The 18,440-nt window shown below is 42.5% G+C and overlaps 1 protein-coding gene across 13 annotated transcripts in view; it reads right to left on the reverse strand.

Annotated features, from left to right (window-relative positions):
* pard3ab (par-3 family cell polarity regulator alpha, b) overlaps positions 1–18,440 on the reverse strand; it is a 235,423-nt gene that overhangs the window by 45,322 nt on the left and 171,661 nt on the right. For 12 of the 13 annotated variants that reach the window (XM_037082787.1, XM_037082788.1, XM_037082785.1 and 9 more), the window contains 2 exons: positions 17,268–17,396; positions 10,275–10,553 (listed from right to left, as the gene is read on the reverse strand). In XM_037082787.1, the coding sequence (XP_036938682.1) occupies positions 10,275–10,553; positions 17,268–17,396 (408 nt within the window). Of the gene's footprint in view, positions 1–9,902; positions 10,026–10,274; positions 10,554–17,267; positions 17,397–18,440 lie in introns of those variants that run through there. The other variant, XM_037082789.1, reaches the window with a different exon arrangement.

Genomic DNA, 18,440 nt, shown 5'->3' on the forward strand with positions numbered 1-18,440 from the left:
GGATTGAAAGACTTTATTCTCGCACTTCGAGACTTCCTGGTCCATATTTAGCTTTCTTCATTAGCAAGGAAATGGTTGCCATCGTTAATAATTCACCGTTTTCTACACAAGAAAATGGTCAAATTGCTATTTCTGACCACCTACGTCTGTCCTCCGCTGAACACTGTGAATAATAGTTTGATTTATAGACCCTCTGTGTGTTCTAACCGGGTCGAGCCCACCTTGTTCTCAATGTTACTCAAAAACAGCCCTTTCTTTACGATCTAAATTAACAAGCCCTCAGAGAAAATCAGAAAACAAACAGTCACAACAGTAGAGTTTCTCTATTTAAAACAATCTTTGCAGTAAGTTTGTTTGGCAGACAAACTGGCTGTAGCAGACAGGATGACAGTAACCTAAATCACCGGTTGAAAATAACAAGCTGCGCCGTTCAGTGCCATCTGTATTTTTGAAAAGCCTGAATGATGATTCTGTTTTTCCGAAGGGGTACAGACCACTGTGGAAATAAAGTCTTCACCCGCATGCTCTCGTTCCAACCCGAAAACACCCAAACGACCCCTAAAAACCCACTGAGCCGTCCTCTCCCACATCCATAAAGGATTCCCCGGGGGCAGAACATTTCTCTCTACTGTAGCTCTTGGCCTTCATCCAGGGATTAGGAGTGGAAGACGATGGGCCTGTCTCTCCTCATACACAATACAACTGATTCTACCATATATGAGCAGATGGCATCTGACAGGCCCAAACTTTAATATAACCTATCTCATTCTCTACACTCATACATAATCATTTGTATACGACATGTTGATTAAATGACAGTGTCAGCCACTTTAAATTGTTTTTAATGGATCCCTGGCTGGCAAAACAGCAGGCGAGAGTGCAGCGGTGACACAATCCACCTCGAACATTTCAGACCCGCTGTATTCTGCCAGAGCCAACTGCATAACAAAGAGATGGGGAGCTACTTCTGAGATAGTCGGGGCTTCTTTTACACATTGAGGATAAAAGCTTTTAGCTATTCTGAATGTTGATGTAGGAAGACAACAGAAAAAAACATGATATGCAGAGTTGAAAGAAGTTGAGGTACCTGTTTCCACAGTGAAATACAGCTTCTTTAACGATGTGTAATAAAGATGTCTTTTCTTTTTACGCAGACAGACCTAAACTTGATCTCAAAGTGGATAAACTGTACATGTTGGAGAGCAGAAACAGATGAATTTTTGTGACCATCGTGTAGCACAGAAACACAATACCTGTCCTTGATTCCCCAAACAGTAACTCATCCAGACTAAATCATCAGTTGACATCACCACGAAGTGCTTAAGTGCATCTTTCAGAGTTGATCTGAATGATGTGCAGGAATCACTTTGTCCGAATCAAAATTCACCATGCAACTCATCATTACTGCTGCGGCTCCACTCTCCACAGTTTGAGGCCTGAATTCAAAAACTGAGACATATTTAGCATCCAAAACAACTTTTCCACAAACCCCGGGCTCACTGCTTATACATCTCCGGTAGTTTCAGTAACTGCAAGTTTGTATTGAAGCAGAATTAAAGCATGATATCAGTAAAGGTGAATACTGTTTTGCATATGTTATCGATTATTCCTGTGGCCCTGTCTTGTGAGAGAGCAATGTGTCAGTATTTTGGCATCTTTATATTTCTGTGTGCATTTTTCTTCTGGAATCTTCTAGTTTTGTAGTTAGTTTGTAGTCTGGCTGTCAGTATTTCACTCCTTGAAGGTGATACGATTGAAAAATCAACTTTTATGAAGTTACTTTTTATTGTATTACCTTTATTTCACTGAATATCAGTAATTATAAGTCCATGTCATACTATTTGAACAGGGCAGATATGCTGGCCAGTCAGATCAATAACAGACAGGTAGATGCACCTTGTCTTAACTTGCCCAGAAAAAAAGAAAAGACTTGCGTGAGACCAAATGACTTGAGTCATCAGTCTACAGAGATTCAGACATGGATTTCAGATTTTCCTTTTTCCACCTCTTTTTTCCACACTTAATGGCTCTCATGGGATTTATATTTAAAACCTGGAGGTAGAAGAGAACAGCAGGTTGAAATGTAGCGGTAGCGAGCTTCAAAGGCAGTTATCTGTGTTGCAGATTAGCTCCTCGGCTACCTTCTGCTGATGAGGTGAGTTTTCTCAGGTGCAAAAGTTCAGGCACGTCTGTGTTATGTAGATGTATTAAACTGGAGGCCATAACAGTGGCAGATGATCAAAATACTGTCCCTGTTCTCATCACCAGGCTTTGCATCAGCATTCTGAGTGACAATTTCAGGCACACACGATGACCCTCGAGCAGGGATGTTCCCCAAGCTGCAGTAAGACATCCTGTTCTGCTCAGCGAGCGGCGAGAACACAAATTCATATTCGGCACAGCAGTGAAAGCCAACATCTTGTCTGCTGGTCTATTCGCACATTATGAGCCAGATAGAAGAGCAGCTGAGGCGCAGAAGGATGTGACTGAGCTCAATTTTTCTCAGGTCTTTAACGGCTGTGAAGAGGGGAAAAAGTCACTGCAGTGAGTCCTTCCAACTCCAGGTTAGTCTGGCAGAAAATAACAGACAGCAGAGAACAAGCAAACCACTTTTCCGCACAGTTTTCCAGCTGAATAGTTCTCTTTATGCACTTGGCAGACTTCGATCACACAGAAAACGAAAACAAATCTTAGTTTTCAACTCCGTTTAAATTCCCCAAAGTTTGAAAACGAAAAAAACAATTTCAAAGATGATCGAGGGAGTCAACGATATTTTGTACGGCAGCATCCTCAGAACGGCAGATTACAGAATGAATTAACTACTCCACAAGACTAAACACGATGTAATAATGTGTTGAATCATTAAACGAGGCAGGAGCCTCTTAATGTGAAGACAGATGAGATAAACAGATTAAGAAACACTTGACGGTCAGATGTGTGGGATTACAGAGACATGGATGCTGTCTGTTGGTAAATGGATTACAGGAGATATTGAGTCAGACAGACTTCTGTTGGTCCAATCATACGATGTTGAATAGTCGCACCTACTGTTATGATACAATCCTGTAAATCCAACTAAATTACATTTAAGCTTGCAGATGCTTCTCAGGCTTTTAAAAGTCTCTGACACTGAATGAAACTAAAGCATTTGTGAGCATGTATGAGTTTTGGTTACTCTTGTGTTTGTGTTTCTAGTTGGATGTTCGTTGGTGTTTGGTCCCTGACTGGGGCTCCTGTCAGGAGTCTCAGAGGCCCCTGTGCAGACAGGAATGTGGGATAAGCTGCATGTTTATGCAACACTGAATGAAAGAGGGGCGCGTCTGAATTCAATGTGAAGTAAAAAAGGAACTGCAACAAGTCCAAGCTGCCTGGGACTGCGTTCAAAATGAAGTCTTACTATTCATGAGCTGGACTGAACACGCCATGCTCTGACACTTTCACAGAGGCTGGATCACCCAACAGACAATTAGTTTGTCATCACTTAACTAATTGGTAAAATTGACCACAAACACACAAATGATAAAGGCCTTAAAACGGCTTTGATCGATTTTTTTTGAGGCCATTTGTGGGAAGTGGAACAAACATCGAAACACATCTGACAAATTATCACCAAAGAAAAGTTGTGTTATCAAACTATTTACAGATTGAGCAGATTTAGAGTAACATTAGCATTCATTTCCAGTTGGTTTTGGCTACTAATGGATCCCAGTTCAATACTAACTCACTTTTCAGATCAGTTTTGGCTGCCACCACCTGCTGGAGGAGACGTTCGGCTCCCCAGACAATAAATCCTCCACTGTTCTCTGTCTAGTTGCTACCTTTTGCTGCACTTTGGTGGCAGTAAGATACTTTAGCGTCAGTTTTTATCAGGGCTTGTTTGCTCAAACCACGGAAATACATTTAATGTGAATGAAATTTGTAAGGTAGAAAACTGAAACACTGAGATTAAGGAGTAGGTAAAAAAAGAGCAAAGAGCTGGATAATCATTCTCACGATAAGCAACCGCTTCACCTGACAGACAGTCATTTGTTTTATGATGAATCTGGAAAAAATTGACGTGCGAAGCTTTGGGATGGCTGCCAGATGTTTACCTACATCATGAGACACTTTCCTGTAGCAAGGACCTGAGTCCAGCTTTTTATTGGTTAATTATAAAGGTGGGTAACACGGCCTTTAAACAATATGACAACATTATGGCCCAAAGGTCAGTCGAAATCATACTCCTTTTTGATTGTACAGGCAGCACTGCAGCATACTACACAAGCAGTGGTCAGCGTCTGAGGCTGCAGGCAACTTATAATAAACCTGCCATGTGTATTCAAGCTACAGGATACATACACTGCATAGAAAGGTGGGGGGAAACGAGGAGTCAACAAGGGCCCACGGCTCAGTTGTGCCCCGGGGCCACTCTGCTAGTTAATCCAGCCCTTCTTTCAGCGCTACAACAAGAATTCCTTGCAGAATCTTTTAGAAGGGAATGAGCTTTGTATTCACTGTGTGCAGCTGCATACCTGCCGCTGCTCTCTATCTGTAGCTCACAAACACACCCGCCACCTTTGACTTGTCACTCTCACTATGCTTCATTTCTAGGGGGGAAAAAAAAAAAAAAGCCAGCCAAGACCGTGAAGCGCCTGCAACGAAACATAGGAATGAACGACACAAACACCAGCACAGATACACACTATTAGACAACATACGCACACAGAATACATGAAGTCGAGTGCAAAAACATGCACATAGACAAACACACGTATGCGCACACACACAGTCTTATCAGCCTGTGAAAAGCTGCGAGGCGACGGCTGTCTGTTTGTTTGTCTGCGTCGCAGTTTCTGGTGTGTTTGTGATACAACACGACCGCGCTCGCTCCCTCTGAGGCCCCCTTATTCCCCTGGTGGAGATGAAATGTAATGGAGCCGATTCAATAAGAGCGCTGCCTCCTCAGGAAAAAAAACCAAAAAAAAACGGAGAGAATCAAATCACACCAAATCCCTCAGAGCCTTCCCAGCATTCACTGCTGCCTTTTAGTTGGGAGGGAAAAACAACAATGGGGGCTAATTCACTTGGCTCTCTGCACGCGTACTCTCACACAACAGGGATGGAGTGTGATACAGCAAATGTTGAGGGCTAATAAAGCTATTCAATAACATGCTGACTGCCTCTGCAATATGTTTTAGTAAATTCAGCTTATTAATTTGCAGCGAACGCCAAAGAAACACATGGCGACTGAGCTGCTCAGGCATCGCAGGATATCATCTTCCCGTCATAATTTACAGTTTTTAGGGTATTTAGGAGAACTGACATGGTGACAAATCTTACCAGATGCCAACATCCGACCCGAGTGAGAAATATTTTTTTAGCTGTAATCGTGGGAAAACATTTAGGGAGATAAAAAAAAAAAAAAAACACTTCGCTTCGGACAATATTTTACTTGGCACGTTTAGAAGAAAGAACGAAAAAGAGCACCAGTGTCCCAGCAGCAGTAAGGTTATGCAATTTGGTTTAGAGCCAAAACAGAAACACTTGGAAAAAAAGGAATGTTCCCAACCTGATACTACACCGAACCACCTACACAGCAAACCACAGCAACAGAACCGAAACAGAAAGCGCTTCAGTAAAAAGATGCACAACTTCCAATTTACCGCCTTGTAAAAAAAAACATGCAGCTTTGAATTTAAATCAAAGACATCGAAGCAACACGTCTCATCCTGAAAAGTTAGCATTCCAGACTTGAAATGAAGGAGCTAAATGTTGTTTCAGGCTGGCTGCAGCAGACTGGCTGAGCCCACCATCCCTGTGGTCATGCTCCTTAAAGCAAAGGAAACGGCAGGCCGCTCCCAGAAGGCTTCTGAAGCTCCTTCCAGCCTCTTTAGTTGTTTTTTGTTTTTGAACCTCCACAGTTTAATTGAAATTTCTGACAGCGCTACGTTTGAAGGAAAAAGAGGCAATTAAAAATGAATTCCAATGGATATTTACGCAGCTGCATGTTGGCTCTTTTTTCCCCCCATGTTTCCTCTTGGACTGCCAAACATTATGGTGCTAAGAGAGGCAATTGTACGTTTTACAGCCCCAGGAGGAATTGAGAGAAGACGGGGGCCGTGTGATTCTGGTATTCTCGTTTGGACAAGGAGGGGAAATTTCGGTCCCGTTGTTAAATGGGTGGTGCGAGGAAGCGACAGTGCCAGGGTTAGAGGATTGATTTCCTCTTGGCCCGTGTGAGTTTGGATAACATGCTTCAGGAAGATCATGATGACATGTTGATGATTATTATCTCTATCATCAGCAGCAGGAGTAGAGGTAACAGTGAAGTGTTTTGGTTCCACTTTTCCTTGTTGTGAAGTGATTTCATGTGTATTATTCTCCTGTATCATTCCTATAAATGACGGTGATTACATTTTTATATTATGCAGTACACCGTTCCTAAGCCAACACATCTCGAGCATAGTGTTGACCTCTTTCATCGTCATTCTTACTCATAATCTTGTGACACATCACAATGTGGCAGCACCAACAAAAGGGCTACACCAATATAAAGCTGTGATATTTTGAAATGCAAATTGTGCTTGATGCGGGATATGAAACAATGACAAACACGGCATTAAAGATCAATTTGCTTCTCTTCAACCCACCCTAAAAACAACAACAACAACAACAACAGATTGCATCAGCAAAGCACAAGATACACTGAGAGGATAAAGGCCTTAACTTTGCATTCACTGATTTTTTTTTGGTGCCACTGGGGGGAAACACAACACAATCGGACCAGTTATCACCAACTGATGAACACAATTCTAATATTCACTCTCCTGCTGGCTCGTATTTGGAGATAACATTTTCTCTACTATTAGCTCGGTCCAACAACTCTGCTAAATCCTCCAGTCTTCTCCAGGCAGTTGCTAACTTTGTGTGCAGCTTGGCGGTGGGTAGATGTAGAGTCAGCTTATCAGAGCTCATTGGTTGAGAAAAACAGCTGGCTGCTGAAGCTGGAAACAAGCTTGGGAGGCGGAAAATTAAAACACTGACCTAAAAAGAGGCTAAAGAGCTGGACTCCTGTTTAGTTATAATTATGAAATGACGGCAATATGGATTAATTTGCTTGCTAATAAATGGCACAGATTCAGCAGGTTTAACATTTCCTGGGTTGAACGGGTAAAAAGGCAAATCCAGCACACAGCAGCACACTGAACATCAAGCTGACTCAGCTGAAATCTAAAACTGTTTATGCTTCAACTTATCTTGGTGAGAGTTAGTGTAGGAACAAAATAACATTTTCCTTTACTCTCAGTTTCTATAGACATGTTATTGCATTGATCAAATCTCCAGAATGTTTAAGCTCTGATATCAGTCCTCGCTGCCATTTGAATCCCGCAAAAACAAACACTCCCGTCGTCGAGTGAGACCCCCCCTCCCCTCCTGTGCTTGGCATGGCAGGGTCTAATTCACTTCCTGTTCAGTAGGGGGGCAGACAGGAAACAGGAAACATGCTTCCTGGTTCTCTCAGGAGGTATATTTTTCTTACGATTGGGGATCTGGGAATGCAACACAATATCTTTAAGGAGATTATGTCCCTGGCACCTACGCTGCTGTAATCAAAGCCTCCTGAACAGAGCAAGCGTTTCAAGTCTGGTGCAGCTGTGAGGACTCGATGTACAGTATGAGGTTTAACAGCCGTGTGCATAATCACATCAGAACATTATTTCTCCAGACACTAAAGTATTTTGAACCCATCTGATTCCCCTTAACGCCCACAAGCTCACTAAAGTCAAACAAAAGTAAGACCTGTTGCTGATATTAATTTAAAAGACCAGCATTACCTCAGTATAATCTCTCGGTGGTGTAACAAAACGAAACGCAATAAAGAGTTATATCTCTGAAGTCCAGCGGAACAGTTAGCCAAAGCCTGGAGTGGAATGAAGCACAATGAACAATTGAAGTTGTGCTGTCATGGTTTTCACGGCATTTTAGGGATGCGACTGCTGAATACTTCATTGTTGACTGTGTCGGAGACGAAGAAGCCGAAAAAAATGCTCATTATCAGTCTCATTTGTATTTCTTCAAAACAAAAACATGTCGGACGGCGTGAAGACCTAAGATGAAACCATGACGCCTCTGCAGAGCAGGACAAGAGAACGGAAGTTTTCAGAAATGGCAGAGATTTCTGAGGAGAGGTTATGTGAGTTGCTTAGAAGTTTGCAAACATCTGTATGATGTTACTTCGCCCGGGCACAGAGACAAACGGTTACTACAGAACAGCTGGGACGAGACTGGATGCTGGTGTAAGAAAAGTGGAGGTCCGCGTGAGACCGATCTGAATCTGAGGGAGCTGCATCTCGTGCTTTTACTGCTTAACATCAATGCCAATGTGGAGGACGTATGGATATCTGTATCATTTAATCAAACGTATCTATTTTTCATTTGTGAATAAAGCACAAATGAGCCTCTAGGATGAAATGCTAACAAGCTTAAAGAATATATACAACCTACACAGTCTGACAATTGCAGCTTTATACCAACAGTCCACATCTTGAAAAAACAAATGCCTTTGTGTTTCCTGCGTCCACATTTGATTTACTCTGCAATAAATCTAAAATAAATCTGCAAATCCTCACATCTGAGAAACGGGAACTATTAAATGCTGAAAAGTTTATTTTTTAACAACTTAAACTACAAACTAATTATGAGAACTGTGTATTAAAATCATCTCAGTGCTAATCCGTTAGCCTCCTGTTGTCGCTGTGGGCTTGAAGGGGAGCAGCGCTCTCTTAAAACTTTTTCACCCCAAAGATTTATATAACAAAAACAAAATCTTGTAGTGGAGTACTGAGGGAGAAACAAAATGCTTATGAGCTGAAAAAGCTATAAACTTTAATATGATGATGATTAGACTCTAAATCATCCAGTGAATTCCCTCACCTAATTAAATAAGACCTCGTATCTGTCGTGCTATTTTATTATCTTCTGTTGCGCATGTGCGTACTTCCACACAGGACCACATCAGGGATTAAGAAGAAAGAAAGGAAAAAAAAAAAAACACAGTGACAACAGCAGCACAATGAATTATGAATCAATACGAGCTACAGCACTCCTGAAGTACACACAGGCTGCCGGGGCCATCTGGGGATGCGTGAAACCCACGACTAAGACAAACCTATTCATTCAGCTGTGGATGTACTCGCCTGAACTGCCTGTGTTTTCGCTAAGCTGCAGGCTTTCCCTCGATTGGCTTCAAGTTTTGCCCAAATCCATCTTAGGGCTATGAATCTCTCCCTTCATTGATCGAAGGAGGATTGGGAAGCGGCTCTGCCCAGATCCGCAGTGCTGAGAGCTGCTGCTGCTGCTGCTGCTGATGAAGATGTGGGCTTTCAGAACATTCTGGCTTTAATTCGGCTGGCTCTTTCCGCAGTGGACTTCGCCTCCGGTTATAAGTTTCACAATGCCACTTGGCTGCTGTTTATGAATACAAATTTGCACACTGCCTGGCCGGGGTGATTATTTTTAAATGACAGCTGTCGATCGTGGACAGAGAAGGTCTGAAATGTTGGAAGCTCAGGCAGAATGCTTCATAGGAAGGCAGAGAAATGGGGGAAATGCAACAAAGTGAAAAGGTGGCAACAAGGTGAAATCAACAAGAGAACCACAGACAGAAAGAAAGAGAGGTAGAAAGGTCAAGGGAGACAGAAAGAGAGACGGATTTCCAAAGGTTTCCGTTCACTCTCTGCCTCCCCAGAGTAATCCCACATCTCCCCCGAGAACAGCGCATTGTGTCTCACAGTCGGCGAGCTGACATTTACCGCCTGCCTTCTGGTGCTGTGATTATTTTCTCTTCCAGGTGTGATAGCCAGCCTGCTGTCTCTGCGCAATAACGCTGCCTTCAGAGGTACGAGAGGGAATGTGAGGCAGAGTAAGAGCCTGGACAAACCTTTTACTGAAAATACCATGACTGGGTCACGCTTTTGAATTGGAGGTAAAAAGGTTGCCGAACCATGAATGGCAGCCTGTCACCTGGCTGCCGGCGGAAATGGCACCTGAGGGGGGATTGAGACTTCAATGGAATTCATGAGTGTCGGCGCGTAATTAATTCATTTTTCAAGGGAAACACTGAGGACATAAAGGCAACAACATAAAAAAAATATGACCTGAATGGCAACTGGGGAGCTTGATAGAATTTTTAAAAAATGTAACAAAAAAAAGAACAAAAAGACAAGAACATTCTGGTTCCAGTGATTGATCCCAAACACTAAGCTTCACATGCATAAATGCAACCTCCCCCCTACCTGTCTGCAGACGGAGGCCGGTCGTTGCGGGCTTTGCTGACTTGGGTGTAGAGGGAGTCTGAGTGCTGGTGCTGGTGGTGCGGATGGATGTGGGGGTAATCGTCTCGGGGGCTGTGGGGCCGGCTGTGCCCGCTGTCCACGGAGCTGTTCAGGGCGTTGATGCCCGCGTACGGGTGTTCCTCCTCGGACGACCTCTCCGGCGTGCGTATGTCCAGGATTTCGGCGTAGTCTCGCTCCCGGGCCTGACGCTCCCTCAGCTCCCTGGTCTTGGCTTGGATCCTGATAGTGCAGAAAGTAACACACACAGTCAATATTAAAAATCAAGGTTATTATATCTTTAAAGACTATAACATGTAAAACATGTAATTCATCCAGCGGGTCGCTATTAAGTATTGTTTTAATGGCCATTCTTGTGTTCAAATACCACAAAGAAATCTTTTTTTTCTATTGCTGAATAAATTAAAGGTAAAATGTCCAGCCAATACTTTTAGCAAACACTGTTATTCATATCGACTGACCACAGAAAGACTGTGAGGAGAATTACCTCAGCTATTCTAAGCTGTACAAACATTTATTGAGCAGACGAGGTTTCATTTATTGAATTTAGCCTCAATGACTGGAACCAAGAACCAAAGTGACAGAAGCCAAGAGGTTCTGAGGTTTGTTGTTAATATGAGAGGGACTTTGCTACTGATAAGGATCAATTAAATCTGCAGGAAGGTAACCAAACTATTAATGCCCAGGTCTGGTGGCTTTGCAGCAATATGGCTTTATTGTCATGTATTTAATTCACTGACTTATTAAGACGAAACATTCCTATCTGATTTAGCAATAGCAATAAAGCTCAGTCTGTCGGCTCGGCTCCGGGCGTCGCCATGTAGGCAATGTCTCACTTCAAAATCACTACATAAAATAGTGACATAAAGTCAAGTGTTACATGATACAGGAGGAACAAATGTACATCTTTAGTGCTGTAAAAGAGACGTATAGACGTCGGTGGAACTCCTTATGAATCACAGTTTAAACTGCTCCGTGGGAAATTCAAACTGCCTCTTTATTCATTTCCGTTTTTGTGAGCTAAAACCTTTGTGTTGCTAAATCCTCACGGCGTTTACACAGTGTAAATCTCAGGTGTCACATTACAAAAACAGCCACTGCAACATCTGCAAGTGATTGTTTATTGTGCCTTTTTAACTTTGCATTACAGAGGAGAGAGAAGCTGTGGAGTCTATTATTTATGCTCCCACCCCTCCCCACTCACCAACAATGAATAATACCATAAACAATGTATAATAGTCTCTCGCCCCCAAAACAACTCATACAGGGGAAGCACTTTGTTTTCACAGAGTGCTGCTAATGCACAGCTACCATGCTTTAATCTTTCCGTCTCTCTAACACACACACACACACACACACACACACACACACACACACACACACACACACACACACACACACACACACACACTAACACACCTTTGACACCTCTCTTGTCTCACGTGCAACTCAAAACACACATGCACACTTTCTCTTCAGGCCATTATCTTGTGAATAACTGGCAACACCATTTTCTACAGCAGGGGGACTACCTATCGCGCAGCCCCATAATTACAGCCTTGCCAATTATCAGAGCTTTACAACTACCAATTATCATACTGCTCTCTTTTCTCCAGGCCCCCTTTTTAATGTCAGCGGGAAAGCGAATGGGACAGCCGCAGCGGTGACGAGGTAGGGGGTGCGACTTCACTGAAGACTCAGCGGGCGAAAATCTAAAACGCTTCCTCCAGAAAATTTGCATGCTGTGCATAATGAAACAATAAGTCTAATAAGGAGGGCTCCCCATTGGTGGGGGTAGGCACAAAATGCGGATCTGAAGGAAGAAAGAAAAGGACAAATGGATGGAAACAATTTACTACTAAAAAGTCTGTTAATGAACTTGATGGCTTTAACTGTTCCCGTCTGAATCTCGACGGTGGTAATCTTTTTTTAACGAAATATTCACCTATTCCGACAACTTAACCCGTGTCAGATGAAAGCTCATGGACTAGTAAGCCGCGTCTGTACTATTTGTGAACTCAGCAATTATCTAATAGCGCAGAAGGAAGTGGGGCCCTTGAGGGAATCTATCTTTAAACCCAGAGGAAAAGCAGTGTTTTCCATCAGAGAAAGCAGCAGCAGCAGCAGAAGTGGGAGCAGCTACTGATTGTATACACAAGCGCAGTGGCTGATAAGATAAGGCCAGACATACCAATCCAGCGCCTGGCCTTCTCCACGCAGCCTCTCCCCGAAACGAGGCACCGGACGGGTCAATAGGGCCAGTTTCTGAGTGAGGAAGGATGCAGTTTTGAACCCGTTGCGGTTGAGGACACAATTTTAAATTCTCAAGAGCTAAAGTACTGAAAAACAGCAAAGATGGCATCCTTCAGTTGTGGGGTCACACTAGGCTTTAAATATACGGATCTGGTGAAGTGTGAAGATGAAACTGAGAATTATTTGAATCTATTGAATCAAAAACCCCACACAGAAACATCCATGGTCCAAGGTAACATCTTCAAAACCTCAAAGGTATTTAATTTACACTGATGTAAATAGAGAAAAGCAGCCAAAATATTTTATACCAAAATATTTATCGACACCTTCCATTTATCACTCACACATTCAGTCATCTGCATTTGTAATTCACTGCCTACACAAACACACACAGTTGCATAGTGCAAATGTTAAAGACTACCTGTGATAGCTACGAAAAATGACAAAAACCAGTTGTAATTTATGGGAAAAATTAGTATCTACACAATAATGCTGCTTGAGTAGATTTAATGGAGCATTCAGTCGAGCATTCCCTTGAGACGAAATGTAAGCGTCTATCTATGTCAACATGACGAGCACTAAAAAAGCAATGTTGCTAAAAATGTACAATTGTGCGGACACAATTATGCTGATTGAAACGGGACAGGAAGGAAAACCACACTTGACCTGATCATTACCCTCTCAGTCCCAAAATATTTACGAAAGGAAAACCTTGTTTTCTTACTGAGGGCTAACCTCGACGACAGATGAAAATGCTCTCGGCATGAAGGCTGAATGATTGAAAAAAAAAAAAAAAACGGAGAGAGGAGGTAGTAAAGGAGTCCGGGGGGTTGAGCAGAAACAGAAGGAGAGGCAGCAGATAAAAGGGTATAGAAATGGCAGGATGGGACATTATGGTGGAAGAAATGTGTTTGACGAGTGACCTTTCTACCACATCAAGCCAGAACAATGGTCCATTATGTGCTATTGTACCCACAGTGTAATAAACCTTCCTCTTAGCGGTAATGCTGACACGACTGATAGACCACAGTGAAAGGCAGGAAGTACATGAAAGGTCCAGCGGGATAAGATGCCTACTGAAAGTCCTTTTGGATTGATAACACTGGCTATCTGGAAAATGTTTTATGTTTTGGCGACGAGGAGCTTTAGCCACTTGCTATGCCTCCAGATTCTGATCACTCACAGTCGGCCAAATCTAACCGCATGCAGGGCCCCAGTTACAGAATCTCATGTCTGCCACTTACATGGTGCAGAAATACAGTTCTTGGGCTGGCGCTGTTGATCCTGGGCAAGAATTAGTCATACTGAGCAAGTGTCTAGGTCAAGGGAAGTTCAATGGCACAGTCTACATGATATAGAGCTCACTGACTGCTGTATAGATTGAACTTTTAACCTTAAGTCAGGTTTTAAATCTCTTAACTAGTGTGAAATCATTTTTATCAATAGTCATGACCTGACGTCTGCAACTGAGTGGTCCAAATCGATATTTTGAAGGATTAGTCAACCTGAAATAGATCAGTATTTACCAGTAACTCTGTTTGATTGAAGAAAATCAAAAATCTAGCCCTGGTGTGAATGTTTGTAATCAATGACATCATCTGATTCAGGCCAAATAAATCATTATATAAAGTACATTCATGTCGACAATGACCAAATATTTCCATTTGTGTACGCTTAACCGCTCCTCAATTGACTGTACATTTCCCACTGCTAACATCAGTGTGATGTCTGAACTGTCTATCTAGATTTGTTTGTCTGGCTTGGGGTTGGAGTCCACCGGGACCAGAGACTTTAAACCACAAGGAAATCCATTCATCTAGTCAATCACAGCTGGATTAACCATAGCCTCTGGCTGAGGCCAATCGATAGGTGCTCTGCAGCGAGGTGCCGAGGCTCCCGGCTGAACCTTGGGAGAGCAGCTCGGTGAAACACTGCTAACCAGATCACTGTTTAACATCGAAGCAGCCACAGTCTACACATCCTCAACGGGATCTCCCCCGTCAATATCGGTGAATCTCAGCTCCTGGTTAAATACCAATGAGGAAGATGCTTGTGCTTTTCTGGTGCTTGGGGAGGGAGTCAAACACAAAAAGCTGAACAAAATTAATTAAGCTTTGAATTAAAAACTACTAGCGGACAATCCCAAGATGCTTCCCGCTCTGTGTAAGACCACAGTAACTACCTTAATTTCTGGGATTTTTTTTGTTTCTAATATACCTTTTCTCCTCATTCCCTCAGCAATTTTTTGCCTGGAGCACTCTACGTGGTAAAACCATTACAAGCAAACAAAACAACACACAATCAACACTTTGCAGCTCTTGCAGAGGCTCCAAGAAAACTCAGAAGAAATATGTGGAAACACTGCGTCTATTCCCACTTCTGTATGTAATGAGAGGCAGCCCTATCTGTTACACATATCATTAGATCAGTAGTGTGTAGTGCTTTTAGAAACCTTTAAAATCAATTATGTTTAGCCAATTCTGTGATGCAGAAGGTGCAAACAGATCTAAATTAATTGATTTCTATGTCAATAATACACCCAACATTCCCTATAACGTCAAGGCAAAGTGTATGAGAAATGTAAGAGTGCTGCAAAATCACTGTAAATGTGTTCAGTAACTGAGAAAATGGTGCATGTTATCTGCAACAGCCACATTCCTGTTTCAAAACGCCACACAATAGTCCTGAATAGGTTTCAGTGGCTCCACGTGTTTGAAGCCACCGTGATAATAAATGTAGGCGACATTTGAGAACAAGAAATAACAGAGGAGCCGCAGATTGGATTACATGACAACGGACCAGTCTGAACTTTTAACTCTATCCAGCATAACAACCACATCATCCGACGTGGCATTTGCGTTAACTTTATGCCAATTAAAAATAAAGACTCGGCTATTATCATATTATTGGGCTATCTGCTCTGCAGGCGTAAAGAAAGAATTACAAACCAAATTTTCATAACGAGCAACTGCAGGGAGTAATGACTCCTGCCCCTACACCAAGAGCATGGGAATTAATTAGCTGGCAGGGCTGTAATGGCCTTGGCATTTACAAACTACTGCCCCCCAAAAAAACTGGCATGGTGCCCGACTGACATTTCGTTTGGTGAGGAAAGGGAGAGAGTAATGCAGTGACAAAGACACTCGCTGTCTCTGGGCTGTTATTTAGTTTCGATAACAGTTAAAGACTCTGAAATGATGGGTTCTCATATCTACACATCTTTTTTAAACCCACAAATACTTGATGTATTCACACAGTGCTGTTGTAAACACAGTGTTCTTGTTTAATCTGTAAAATGTCAGAGGGAATTCCTTCAGTCTGACTGTCACTCTAAAAAAAAAAAAACTTCCTGAACTCTTCCAAGGCCACTTGTTTCCATCTAAATGTGCACTGGGCTCATCATGCTGCAAAATATACAGTCAGACAGAGCGATATAAGGCTGCAGCAAACTATTATCGTCAATGTCAGCTGGTCTGTCGATTGTTTTCCTGAGTAATGGATTAGTTGTTTGGTTTATAAAATGTCAGACGATATTGAAAATGTCAGTATTTTCCAAAGCCCGAGACGACATCCTGAAATGTCTTGTTTCGTCAACAACCACAAGATATTCAGTTACTGTCAAGAAAACAACAAGTAGTCACATTTAGGAAGAATTTTGACTATTTGTTCTTTAAAAAAAATGACTTAAACAGATGAGTTAATTGCTATACTTGGTGATTAACTGAGTAGTTAACAACTCATTGATTAACTGTTGGAGCTTTATGTAACCCAGCTACAATCTACTGTATGTACACAGGACATAGCGGCTGCCGGGGGCCACAGGGGTCAGTCCTGTCTCACGCCCTCAGTCATTAGAGGGCTGAAAACAGCCCTCTGACCCCGAAACTGATGTGTGAGGGGAGATCATCCTGTCCTAGGCACAGGCGAGACTATCAGCAGGCCTGAAGAAATGTTTTAAGTTCGGAGTGGAAGAACTTGACTGGCCCATCCAACACTTGTGGGATTAACCAGAGCACCGACTGCCAGCCAGGCCTTCTCACCCCGCATCACTGTTGGACCTCATGAATACCCCCCGTGGGCTTAATGAGAACAAATCCCTGCAGCCAGGTTCCAAAATCTTGTGGAAAGCTTTCCCAGTAGAGTAGAGCTTGTTGACGGAGATTAATGACTAATGAGTGATTAATGAAGGCTTTTGGAATAACAGGTTCAACAAACAAGTGTGGTTAAATGTTGTCCACATACAGATCGTTATTAAACTGATTTTAGGGAGAGGTGTGAGCACGTGTTCGACTTCAGCTGCTTAACTTCAATAAGCAGACCGAAGGAAAGTTTAAAGGGCCAAAGGAGGGAGGGGGGGGACCTAGAAGTTTTAAATTAAATTTGCACTTTGTAACTACGAACAAGGCTATTAAAAACATGGACTTTTTTGGGGGGTTAAAAACATTGTGAGTGATCCTCGAAGAGAAAATGAATTATTTAATTTGGTTCACTTTGATTCCTGGAGCACGGCAGAGCTGCAGAGTTATGACAAATTTTTCCCCTCTTTGATATCGGATCCCAAAGTAGCAAAGCACATGAGAGTCCAGAGTCAAAAAGTCGTTTACCAACGCAGCTCTGAGCAGAAAAAAAATAATAAATTAAATGTACCAGCATTTATCAGGTCCTACATCATGAAGATCTCACCTCTCCTGCTCCATCCTCATCCTCAGCGTCTCCTCCTCTGAAACCTGCGTCTCCTCCAGCCTCCACTTGCTGGAGCCTTTACGATCCATCTTTTCCCCCGGCCGCTCGTCCTTACGGTGCTTCCCAAACCTTGAATACAGAAACAGGCACAATGAATATCTGTGTCTCTGTATCTACGGGGCAATGCTGTGGGGTTTAATTAAATAATAATACTACATTTTTGGTGTTTTTTTTTCCTGTGTAAGCTGTCAAAATTGAATCATTCTTCCCAACACAGACTGGTGTAGTAGCATGGTCAAATCAATTTTCTCCCAGATGGACCAGTTACAAGATGAAAAGCCGAAGGTCACAGAACAAATTCAAGGAAATCTCTTAATAATTCAAACCTAAGAGATGCGTTTATTGTGAACCGGCAGCCACGCTCATAAAATATGAGCCATTTCTCTTCCAACTGATCTGACTGAAAATGTTAGTATGCCTGTGATCACCAAAAAAACAGCCAACAGGTATCATAGCCGATCAAGTCCTCAAATGAACCATTTGCAAAAGTACTTCTCACAAGTTCAGAGTCCATTCAGTTCGTTTAAACTTGGGGAGTGGCAAACCAAGACGGCGTAGACGAGGCCCATCACCGTAATTATATTCATAGGGTGGGAGTGGCGCTTAACGAAATAGGAGCCGTAGCAGAGATATTTCAGCTTGATTGACTCAGTATAAAGCCGCAGCCTGTTGAAGAAATGACTTTGGCACCGCGCTCGCTTCCACAATGAACCTCAGCGATTATTCAAAGGGAAATTGGTCCGTGGAGAATATCTACGACTTCTAAAGAGACAACGCTGACAGAAACCAAAGAGGTGAGTGTGTTTGTGTGTGTGTGTGTGTGTGTGTGTGTGTGTGTGTGTGTTTTAATGAAAGAGGGAAGTGAACAAGAGAGGAAGAAATGAACACGCGCACTGCAAAGACTGCAAGACTGCAAACCAAACTACTGTATATGGTGAAGAAAACAAAGAACACCTCAGGAGGGGTGTGTGTGTGTGTGTGTGTGTGTGTGTGTGTGTGTGTGTGTGTGTGTGTGTGTGTGTGAAATTAAGAAAAAAGAGGAAGATAAAAAAAGAGTGCGATGGAAAGACAAAGTCACAGGATCAAACAAAAACCCAAAGAAGTGAAATTCCC

The sequence above is a fragment of the Acanthopagrus latus genome, chromosome 21, assembly GCF_904848185.1.
Source record: "Acanthopagrus latus isolate v.2019 chromosome 21, fAcaLat1.1, whole genome shotgun sequence".
Lineage (NCBI taxonomy): Eukaryota > Metazoa > Chordata > Actinopteri > Spariformes > Sparidae > Acanthopagrus > Acanthopagrus latus.